This window comes from Ursus americanus, chromosome 22 (assembly GCF_024610735.1).
Source record: "Ursus americanus isolate L20-20 chromosome 22, mUrsAme1.1.p, whole genome shotgun sequence".
Taxonomy (NCBI): Eukaryota; Metazoa; Chordata; class Mammalia; order Carnivora; family Ursidae; genus Ursus; species Ursus americanus.
Genome location: NC_142148.1, coordinates 53,522,631 through 53,534,910, shown reverse-complemented (window position 1 = coordinate 53,534,910; position 12,280 = coordinate 53,522,631). Strand labels below are relative to the sequence as shown.

The 12,280-nt window shown below is 46.0% G+C and overlaps 1 protein-coding gene across 1 annotated transcript in view; it reads left to right on the top strand.

The window, feature by feature from the left end:
• ABHD12 (abhydrolase domain containing 12, lysophospholipase) overlaps positions 1-12,280 on the top strand; it is an 84,901-nt gene that overhangs the window by 57,494 nt on the left and 15,127 nt on the right. The window contains exons 3-4 of the mRNA XM_045810895.2: positions 3,198-3,303; positions 11,878-11,997. Coding sequence (XP_045666851.1) covers positions 3,198-3,303; positions 11,878-11,997 — 226 coding nt within the window. The remainder of the gene's footprint in view (positions 1-3,197; positions 3,304-11,877; positions 11,998-12,280) is intronic.

Genomic DNA, 12,280 nt, shown 5'->3' with positions numbered 1-12,280 from the left:
TTCGCTGCCGCCTTCTTCACAGTTATTTCTGCAGCAGAAAGAAAAGTGGACTGGAAGATAAGTTTTGTGGAATGAGGTCCTCCTGGAGGGGAATCTGGCTTCTCGGTTTCTAGATTTCTCAGGCCTGAAGCTTTGGGGATTAGCTGCTAATCCTCATTAAACACTCTTCACAGGTAGGACGTTCCCTTTGAGCTGTGGGGTCATGTGGAAGTAGCTTGGCCGCCTTCTCCCCCAACACAGAACCCGCCAAAGCCTGAGAGTTGAGCCAGTGGAAGCCAAGTGCCCTCAGCCCTTGATGACACCCACTTTCTGTTTGGCGTGGGGGCTGGGGGTAGGTAATTCCAGTCTCAGGAGCAGAATTAAGGGAACCTGGGTGTGGGGTGGAACAGTGGGCTTGGGGTTTGGGTTTTCAGAGTTTGATTGAGGAAGTCATTTCACTTCACAGTTGTCAGGTGACGAATGGGCTCGTGAAGCTGCAGCCGTCAGCTCCACAGCGTGGAACAATGTCCCAGGATGGAGATCACAGGAGTAGGTACCCGCGTCTGAAACAGCACGGGAAACACAGGTCCTTGCCAGCCTTCTTTCTGGTCAGGAGCCTTCTCTGAGTCCCCTTGCCAGAGTAAAATCTGACCCCCATAGCATGGCTGCCCTGGTCCCCGGGGGCTGCTATACAAATACCACAAACTGAATGGCTTAAAACAACAGAAATTGATCCTCTCCCACTTCTAGAGCCTGGAAGCCTGAGATCAAGGTGTCAGCAGGGCCACGCTCCCTGAGACTCTGGGCACGGTCCTTCCTTGCCTCCTCCAGGCCTCTGGTGGTGGCCAGGAGTCTGTGGTGTCTCCCTCGGCCTGTGGCTGCACCCCTCCAGCCTCTGCCTCTGTCATCACGCAGCTGGCTTCTCCCGGTACCGGTCCACTGTCTTCCTCTGTCCCTTCCGTGTCTGTGTCCCAGTTTTCCCTTTTGATAGGGACAGCAGGTCTACTGGATTGAAGTCCACCTTAATGGCCTCACTTTAGCTTGATTATCTCTGTAAAGACCCTGTATCCAAATAAGGTCACATTCTGATGGACTGGGGGTTGGGACTTGTGTATCTTTCGGGGTATCCAGAAAAGGACATGAGGGCATTTACCTTCCTTCCTGTGTCATTAGTCAAGAGTGCGGGCTGTGGGGTCAGGCTGCCCGGGTGCAAGTCCCATGGCTGTGAGACAGGAGCTGGTGACCTCACAAGAGCTCTAAAGCTGAAGAGGTGGTGTGCACATCACAGGAGGCGCGGCAGGAGGGTGCGCACGGCATGGGGCCGGCCTGGCGGCAGCACCAGAACACACAATGCCACCCCTTTGATGCCCCTTTTTTCCTTTGAGAGAAAGTCATAATTAAAGTTAAAAAAAAATTAGCCTTCTCCCTGGGGGAGAGGTGGATTAAGAAGCTGAAAGTACCAATGGCAGCCCTTGTGGGAAGACTTATCTCCTTGCATGCTCTGAAATGCTCAGGGACTCCCTGGGGAAGGAGCACGTGTGCGTCTCCATGTCCTCAAGAGTGGGTATTTCATTTCTTCAGCAAATGTGTATTGAGCTTCAGTGGGCATTTGAGGAGCAAGAGCCAAATGTGCAGGTATGTGGCTGGAGAGTACTCAGGTGGAGAGGACAGCAAGTGCAAAGGCCCTGAGGGGGAGATCAAAGGTTGTGGCTCAGGAACAGGACGTAGTGGGAGACGAGCACGTTTGGCTTTTGCGCCGTGTGGATAAGTGCAGTTCTGTAATGAAACAACTCTCTTCACCAGAGAAAACTGTACAGAGGTGTGTGACTCCCTTATGCAAGGTAGGATTGCCTTGAGGCCAGGACCCTCCTGCTGTTTGTCGCTACCCCCCTTTGGGAGTCGCCATTTGATAAAGTGAGTAAATCTCACCTCAAGGTTTTGGGTTTTTTTGTTTTTGTTTTTGTTTTTTTTTACGTTTTTCAATCTTTGGGGCACCTGGGGGGCTCAGTTGTCTTAGCATCCGACTCTTTATTTCAGCTTAGGTCATGATCTCAGGGACATGAAATCGAGCCCTGTGCTGGGCTCCACGGTGGGCTTGGAGCGTGCTTCAGATTCTCTTTCTCCCTCTCCCACTCCCCTGCACCCTGCTCGCATGCTCTCTCTCTCTCAAAAAGAAAAAAATTAAATTTTTCAATTTTTGACTAGATATAGCTTTAAAAATTGTGTTCACCATAAGCAGTGAAAGTGCAACAGTGTATAAAGGTAAAATTAAATATCGCCCACCTGCCCATGCACGCGTGTGTGCATGTGTGTGTTGGCACACACACTTTGGTAACAGCCTGGCCTCTGTCTTCCTTTATTTCTTTCCGAGTCCGCTGTGGGTTGTGACGTTGGATACATTTGCTTGTGTTTACAGTAACCTTATGAGGCTAATGCAGCATATACGGTCGTCTCACTCCTCTGCTCTTCTACCTGTACTTTGGGGACTTTCCTCCACGTTAGTGGGTCTCAGTGGGTCTCCAGCTAATGGCCCCTAGATTTTCCACAGTGTGGGCGCATTACAGAATTCGGCTCTGTTGGCAGGTGACCTGTTAAATGTAGGGCTCCTGTTGTACAGTTCCTCTTGGCGACACTCAACTCTAGATGGGCTCTGTGGATTCCCCGCACCCAAACCTCATCTCCTGCTGTCCTCTCTGCATGAAGTGACAGCACTAGAAACTTCAGGATCCCACTTAACGGACACACACCCACATTCACTTGGTGACCAAGTCCTGTGGCCTTGGCTCCAGAACACACCACCCACCTGTCACCTTTCCCATTGTCCCTACCGCCACCATCCAGGTTCCAGCCTTCAGTTGTGGCTTAGCCCAGGCCTGGCTGGCGTCACCATCTCTAGACTCTCTCATGGCCAGGAGGTCCCTCAGGCCCCTCAGGGATCTTTTCTTCCCTCACTTTTGTCTTTCTGCCGTGAACAACCATCAGGGGTCCGTCTGTTCTCGGACTTCATCCTTGCTAGAGGACGTGTAGGTGTGCCCACGGCGTGCCAGCGCGTGCTCATCCAGCCCTGCCCCTGAGGCCAGGGGGCTCTGCGTACCTGGCAGTCTTGGGTTGGAGAAGACTTGGCACTTCCTGAGAGCTTCACCTCTGCTATGTGTGTGTACACGTCTGTGTCCGTCTGCCCCCACTAATCCTGGTTTCCATCTCTTTGTCCCCCACAGTGAGGGTTCCCTATTTCATTGACTTGAAAAAACCACAGGATCAAGGTTTGAATCACACGTGTAATTACTACCTCCAGCCAGAGGAAGACGTGACCATTGGAGTCTGGTGAGTGCCCGGCAGCGTGGCCAGGGTTGTCCAAGACAATCACCTGTCCATTTTTATTCTCCCCCTCTCCGTTTCCAAAGCAGAGATCTTGGCTAGATTTGATCCTAATGGAGCACAATGAGATAGCATCAGATTTGTTCCGAGGTTTTGAAACACCAAAGGTTTTGTGAACCAGACTGTTTGTAGAAGAGAGCCTTATTTCCAGGGGGAAAAAAGAGAGTAGGAGCACAGATCTGAGATATACCCTTTCTTCTCAGAGAAGGGAATGTTTAGACATTGAAAACAGCTGGATTTCTTTCACACAAAGTGCTTCCAGCCACTGATAATGGTGGTGTTTGCTCTCTTCTTGTATTGACTTTTTTTGAGCCACAAATTTAAATTGGACTTCAGTTCTGTGACTTCTGTCTCCTTGGAATATGTTTTCCTGCTTTTCCCCCATGGACAAGTGGGTGTTTCTGAACAACTAAATTAAAATGACCAACTTTTCTGTGGCATTTTCTTTCTTCTCTCAGAAGCAGCTTGGCATCACTGCCCCTTTATGTAGCTGGGTTTCTCTTTCAGCAGCCATGACGTCTCCTGCCCTCACAGAAAACTGCTGGGTATGTGAGATGCTTCTAAACAAAAGGCTGTGGGTGGCTTCCCAGTGTGGGCCGTGAGGAAGTTCAGCCATATCTAATGGTCCTGGGTAAAGAGCATAAAATGGGGAGATTATTATTCTAGGAGTTAATGCTGGGACTAGGCTTTTGTTATTTCTGGTTTAATTTAATCTTACTAATTACACAATTAGTGCATGGGACACTTTGCTGTTGTGTCCTTAGAAGCTTGATGTGTTTTGCTCAGAGCTATTTGGTAGGGAATTGGTCAGCCCCGCTGCTGGACAAGGGGTTGTTAGTGGGGACCTCTTCCTTGGGTAGTAGTTAGGGCAATCTACTGAGGGAGGGGTGTTTGTGGTGCTGATACTTAGGCTGAAAGCTCCCACAGTAATCACCCAAGAAGGTTGTACTTAGTGACAGCAATGGCGAGACTCAACTTAGTGACAGCCAGGCTGAGTGCTGCTGGGCCCTGGCTGGCCTGCCCAGGTCTGCGCCCCATATTGTCATGAGGCACTGTGGGCCCTCGGGCAGCAGTAGGCCTTGTTCTCAGCTGTCTGTCTGTGGGCATAAGCTCTCCATCTGGCAGGGGCAGGAGAGCCCTGGGAATAGGGTTCTTCTCCTCTGGGTGGGAGCTTCCTGGGCCTTTGTCAAGAGCACTGGGTTTGGGGTAAGCTGGCTTCTGGAAGTACATCAGCGTCCAGGACCTTTAAAATGTGCCTTTTGGTCCCATGGGTTTATAATTGCCAAAGAGTGATTATGGTCAGAACCACCCAAAGCGTGATCTTCTGGAATGGGTCAAAGAAACAGAAGTGAAATGCTGAGGAGCACCTGGGGGGCTCAGTCGGTTAAGGGTCTGACTCTTGATTTTGGCTCAGGTCGTGATCTCAGGGGCATGTGATTGAGCCCCACGTCATGCTCTGCACTGGGCGTGAGGTCTGCTTAAGATTCTCTTTCTGCCCCTCCCTTCTCTACCCTCTGAAGAAGAGGAAGAGGAAAAAGAAGAAGAAGGGGAAGGAGAAGGAGAAGAAGTGAAATGCTGGAACTTAAGAGTTAGGAAATTTAAAAATGGCCGTTTAATATCTTCAAGTTTCTTGCTAATAAATGTGAATATGTTTTACAGAAAAACCTTATTCATTCAGGGGCGCCTGGGTGGCGCAGTCGTTAAGCGTCTGCCTTCAGCCCAGGGCGTGATCCCGGTGCTCTGGAATCGAGCCCCATATCAGGCTCCTCTGCTAGGAGCCTGCTTCTTCCTCTCCCACTCCCCGTGCTTCTGTTCCCTCTCTCACTGGCTGTCTCTCTCTGTCAAATAAATAAATAAAATCTTTAAAAACAAACAAAACCCTTATTCATTCAGACCCTCCCCAGCAATTAACAGTATTTGATGTGGACTGACTTCAGATTAACTAGACCATCTCCCCAAGGGAGAGTTCTGGCCAGAGAGACTGAGTGCACCTGCCCGGCCAGGTGTGGGATGAGCTGGGCTGACACCAGTCCATCCGTGTAGTATGTTGGCTTGCGCATCTCCTCCTACAGAGATGGGTCTGCTCCCAGATGCCTTGTGAGCAGGCTCTGGAATCTGCTGTCCGTTAGAAATGGTGCTTTAAGGATGTCTAGCTCCTAGTCCAGCTCATAAAGATCAGTGTCGCTGAATTATGGCCTCTGACAGCACGAACTATCTTAAGTGGTTGTGAGTTAAATTGTGTACAGCTTAGACTAGATAGTCCAAGATGGCAGAGGACTTGGTTTCATCAGGTCCCAGGAGCTCAGCTAGATGGCTATCAAATCATTCTGAACACCTGTGAACTCAACCAGAGATCTAAGAAAAGAATAGCTACTACTCTACAAATAGAAAAGTGACCACTCTGCAAGGTAGGAGGTGCAGAGAAGTGAATCCGAGTGATATATGGGAAGATAAGCCGCAGAGGGAGGGGAGCCTCTGTAAGCCGGCTACTGGAAAGTGATACAGCAGCAGAGTGCAAAATCAGAATGTTTAGAAGTCTGCTCCAGGGAGGGACGTCGCTGCCTGAAAGGCGCTCAGGTGGTGAAATCCTAGGTGGGACAGTGTGGTCTCAGGATCCTCGGGTCACAGGAAGACTGGGGGTGCCTGAGTGCGGCAGAGCTCCCAAATATTAGAGCCGGGAAGCCGACTGCAATCAGTGAGCCCAAGACTGGGCTCTCAGCTCGGGGTGGCCATGAACTGTGAACCGTGGCGCGGTTGGGCGACTGCTGTCCAAGCAAGGACTGAGCAACTGCAGAGGGATACATGATACCATAAAATGAAACAATATTAGAATAATTGGGATCCTAGAAGAAGAGGAAAGAGGGAGTGGGGCAGAAGGTATACTGGAACAAATTATAGCAGAGAACTTCCCTAATGTGGGGAGGAAACAAACATCCAAGTCCAAGGCACAGAGAACCCCCCCCTCAAATATCAATAAAAATAGGTCAACATCCTGACATATATATAATAGTGAAACTTGCAAACCTCAAAGACAAAGAGAAATCCTGAAGGCAGCTCTGGACAAGCGGTCTGTAACCCATAAGGGTAGAAACATAAGGCTGGCAGCAGACCTATCCACAGAGACCCAGTAGGCCAGAAAGTACTGGCATTGATATATTCAGGGTGCTAAATGAAAAAAATATGGAGCCAAGAATACTTTATCCAGCTAGAATGTCATTCAAAATAGAAGGAGACATAAAATGCCTCCAGGACCAAACAAACAGAAACTGAAAGAATAAGTGATCGCTAAACCAGCCCTGCAAGAAATATTAAAAAGGATCCTTTAAGTGAAGAGAGAGCCAAAAAGTAGCATAGACCAGAAAGGAACAGAGACAATATACAGAAACAGTGATTTTACAGGTAATAAAAAAGCACTAAATTCATATCTTTCAGTAGTTACTCTGAATGTAAATGGGCTAAATGCTCCAGTCAAAAGACACAGGGTATCGAATGGATAAAGAAGCAAGACCCATCCATATGCTGTCTGCAAGAGACTCATTTTAGACCCAAAGACACCTCAGATTGAAAGTGAGGGGGTGGAAAACCATTTATCATGTTAATAAACATCAAAAGAAAGTTGGGGTGGCAATTCTTATATCAGACAAATTAGATTTTAAGCCAAAGACTGTAATGGGGGCGCCTGGGTGGCTCAGGCATTAAGCGTCTGCCTTCGGCTCAGGGCGTGATCCTGGCGTTATGGGATCGAGCCCCGCATCAGGCTCCTCCACTGGGAGCCTGCTTCTGCCTCTCCCACTCCCCCTGCTTGTGTTCCCTCTCTCGCTGGCTGTCTCTCTCTGTCAAATAAATAAATAAAATCTTAAAAAAAAAACAGACTGTAATAAGAGATGTCCTTCATCTCATGTCAATCACCATAATTAAAGATTCTATACCACAAGAAGATCTAACAATTGTAAACATTTATGCCCCTAATATGGCAGCAGCCAATTACATAAACCAATTAATAACAAAATTAAACACATAGATAATAATACAATAATAGTAAGGGACTTTATTATTTTTTCAAAGATTTTATTTACTTATTTGACAGAGAGCACAAGGAGGGGGAGCGGGCTTCTTACTGAGCAAGGAGCCTGATGTGGGGCTTGATCCCAGGACCCTGGGATCATGACCTGAGCTGAAGGCAGATGCTTAACCGACTGAGCCACCCAGGTGCTCCAATAGTGGGGGACTTCAACACCCCACTCACTGCAATGGACAGATCATTTAAGTAGAAGATCAACAAGGAAACAAGGGTTTGAATGACACACTGGACTGTACTTCACAGATATATTCGGAGCATATCATCCTAAAGCAACAGAATACACACTCTTCTCAAGTGCACGTGGAACATTCTCCACAATAGATCACATACTGGGTCACAAATCAGGTCTCAACTAGGACCAGAAGATTGAGATTATTCCATGCATATCTTTGGACCATGATGCTTTGAAACTGGAACTCAATCTCAAGAGGAAATTTGGAAAAAACTCAAATACATGGAGTCTAAAGAGCATCCTCCTAAAGAATGAATGGGTCAACTAGGAAATTAAAGAAGAATTAAATTCAAAGAAACAAATGAAAATGAAAACACAACTGTTCAAAACCTTTGGGATGTAGCAAAGGTCCTAAGAAGGAGGTATATACAAGCCTTTCTCAAGAAACAAGAAAGGTCTCAAATAAACAACTTAACCTTACATCTAAAGGAGCTGGAGAAAGAACAGCAAATAAAGCCTAACCCCAGCAGGAGAAGAGAATTAGTAAAGATTAGAGCAGAAATCAATGAAATAGAAACCAAAACAACAGTAGAACAGATCAATGAAGCTAGGAGCTGGTTCTTTGAAAGAATTTTAAGATTGATAAACCCCTGGCCAGACTTACCAAAGAAAAGAGAAAGGACCCAAATAAAATTGTGAATGAAAGAGGAAAGATCACAACCAACACTGAAGAAGTATAAACAATTATATATTATGAGCAACTATGTGCCAACAAATTAGACAATCTGGAAGAAATGGATGTATTCCTAGAGACATATAAACTACCAAAACGGAAACAGGAAGAACAGAAAACCCAAACAGATCTATAACTAGCAAGGAAATTGAAGCAGTAATTAAAAATCTCCCAAAAAACAAGAGTCCAGGGCCAGATGGCTTCTCAGGGTACTTCTACCAAACATTTAAGGAAGAATTAATACCTATTCTTCTGAAGCTGTTTCAAAAAATATAAATGGAAGGAAAACTTCCAAACCCTAGAGGCCAGCATTACCTCGATCCCAAAACCAGACAAAGACCCCACCAAAAGATAGAATTACGGACCAATGTCCCTGATAAACATGGAGGCAGAAATTCTCACCAAGATAGTAGCCAATAGGATCCAACAGTACATTAAAAGGTTTATTCACCATGACCAAGTGGGATTTATTCCTGGGCTGAAAGGGTGGTTCAACCACCCTGCAGATCAATCAGTGTGATGGACTACGTTAATAAAAAGAAAGGCAAGAACCATATGATCTTCTCAATTAATGCAGATAAAGCATTTGACAAAATACATCATCCTTTCTTGATTAAAGCTCTCCGTAGTGTACAGATAGAGGGAACATACCTCAATATCATAAAAGCCATCTATGAAAAGCCCACAGCGAGTATCATTCTCAATGGGGAAAAACTGAGAGCTTTTCCTCTAAGGCCAGGAACATGACAAGGATGTCCACTCTCACCACTATTATTCAACACAGTACTAGAAGTCCTAGCCTCATCAATCAGACAACAAAAAGAAATAAAAGGCATTCAAATTAGCAAAGAGGAAGTCAAACTCTCTCTCTTCACATATGACATGATACTTTATGTGGAAAACCCAAAGACTCCACCCCAAAATTACTAGAATTCATACAGCTATTCAGCAAAGTGGCAGGATATAAAATCAATGCACAGAAATCAGCTGCATTTCTATACACTAACAATGAAACAGAAGAAAGAGATTAAGGAATCGATCCCATTTACAATAGCACCAAAAACCATAAGGTATCTAGGAATAAACCTAACCAAAGAGGAAAAGAATATATACTCTAGAAACTACAGAACACTTATGAAAGAAATTGAGGAAGACATGGGATGGAAAAACATTCCATGTTCATGGATTGGAAGAATAAACATTGTGAAAATGTCTGTGCTGCCCAGAGCAATCTACACATTCAATTCAATCCCTATCAAAATACCATTGACATTTTCGCAGAGCTGGAAAAAACAATCCTAAAATTTGTATGGAAACAGAAAAGACCCTGAATCACTAGAGGAATGTCGAAAAAGAAAACCAAAGCTGGGGCATCACAATGCCTGACTTCAAGCTATATTACGAAGCTGTGATCATCAAGACAGCATAGTATTGGCACAAAAACAGACACATAGATCAGTGGAACAGATTAGAGAGCCCAGAAATGGACCCTCAACTCTATAGTCAAGTAATCTTTGACAAAGCAGGAAAGAATATCCAATGGAAAAAGGACAGTTTTCAATAAATGGTGCTGGGAAAATTGGACAGCTATATACAGAAGAATGAAACTGGACCATTCTCTTACACCATACACAAAGATAAACTCTAAATGGATGAAAGACCTCGATGTGAGACAGGAATCCATCAAAATGATAGAGGAGTACACAAGCAGCAGCAGCCTCTTCGACCTTGGCCACAGCAACTTCTTGCTAGACACGTCTCCAATAGAAAAGGAAACAAAAGCAAAAATGAACTATTGGGATATCATCAAGATAAGAAGCTCTGCACAGCAAAGGAAACAGTGAACAAAGTAAAAGGCAACCTATATTATGGGAGAAGATATTTGCAAATGACCTATCAGATAAAGGGCTAGTATCCAAGATATATGAAGAACTTATCAAACTCATTACCCAAAAGACAAATAATATAGTCAGAAATGGGCCAAAGACATGAACAGACATTTCTTCAAAGAAGAATACAAATGGCCGACAGACACATGAAGGAATGCCCCACATATCTTGGCATCAGGGAAATACACATCAAAACCACAATGAGATACCACCTCACGACCAGTCAGAATGGCTAAAATTAACAAGACTGGGACCAACAAATGTTGGCGAGGATGTGGAGAAAGGGGAACCTTCTTACACTGTTGGTGGGAATGCAAGCTGGTGCAGCCACTCTGGAAAACAGTATGGAGGTTTCTCAAAAAGTTGAAAGTAGAGCTACCCTACGACCCAGCAATTGCACTACTAGATATTTATCCAAAGGATACAAGCATAGTGATCCAAAGGGGCACCTGCACCCCAATGTTATAGCAGCAACGTCCACTATACCCAAACTATGGAAAGAGCCCAGATGTCCATCAACCGATGAATGGATAAAGAAGATGTGTTTTATGTACACACGCACACACATACACACACTGGAATACTACTCAGCCATCAGAAAGGATGAATACTTACCATTTACATGGACGTGGATGTTAATTGGAGGGTATTATGCTAAGCAAAATTTTAAGTCAATAAGAGAAATACAATTATCATGTGATTTCACTGATATGTGGAATTTAAGAAACAAAAAAAGGATCATAGGGGAAGAGAGGAAAAAATAAAACAAGACGAAATCAGAGCGGGAGACAAATCGTAAGAGACTCTTAATCGTAGGGGCACTTGGGTGGCTCAGATGGTTAAGTGTCTGCCTTCGGCTTGGGTCATGATCCCAGGGTCCTGGGATCGAGCCCCACATCAGGCTCCCTGCTCAGTGGGGAGCCTGCTTCTCCCTGTCTTCCCCCCACCCCAGCTTGTGGTCTCTCTTGCTCTCTCTCTCTCTCTCCCTCCCTCTCAAAATAAATAAAATCTTTAAAAAAAAAAAAAGGAAACAAACTGAGGGTTGCTGGAGGGGAGGTGGGTAGGGGGATGGGATATCTGGGTGATGGGTGTTAAGGAGGGCATGTGATGTAATGAGCTTTGGGTGTTATATGAGACTGATGAATCACTGACCTCTACCTTTGAAACTAATAATACATTATATGTTAATTAATTGAATTTAAATAAAAATAAATGAAAAATTGTGTACAGCTTAAAAATATGGGTATGTATGAGGGGAAAGGGTGTTACTTAGCTAGTATTTATTAAGCACTCATTCTGTGCAAGGCCCAGGTGAAGGCCTGCTGAACAAGCCAGACTAGATCTTACCTTACAGAGTGTCCAGTTCACACGGGAGAAACTCCACCCCCACCCACCCCACCCCTGCCCACCTGCTACCAAAGGGAGTTTCTGTGGCCCAGCAGGGCCCGGGTACAAGTCGGGAAATCTCCTGCCAAGGCTGTCAGAAGCCATCACTATAGCTTGGAGTTCTGTAGTTATTTCTTCTGGTCATGGAGGCAGTTTGCCTCCCGTCTGCTCTGTGCTCAGTTGTGACTCTGATCCTGTGTCATTCTGTCAACAGTCATCCTCATCTGATGATGCCATTCCACTCTGTTTCTGTTTCCAGGCACACTGTCCCTGCTGTCTGGTGGAAGGATGCCCAAGGAAAGGACCAGATGTGGTACGAGGATGCCTTGGCTTCCAGCCACCCTATCATCCTGTACCTGCACGGGAATGCAGGCACAAGGTGAGGAAGAGGAGACCGCACAGCGTGTTCTCCCTGCAGTGCTGGCCTGGTTGGGTCTACTGACCCACTGCAGTGAGGGAGTGTACAGGCAGTCGGGCCGTGCGGCATCCCAGGAATACAGAAAAAGGCAGAGAGTTTATGGGATTTGGGGGAAAGGGGTCAGGGTGAAACTCCCATGAAGCGGTGTTCCCACAAGCTCAGAGCAGAGCAGAGCAGAGCTGTAGGCAAGGTGGGCCCAGGTGCAGTTTCCTTGGGAAACCACCCCCACCCGCCGTGTTAAGCA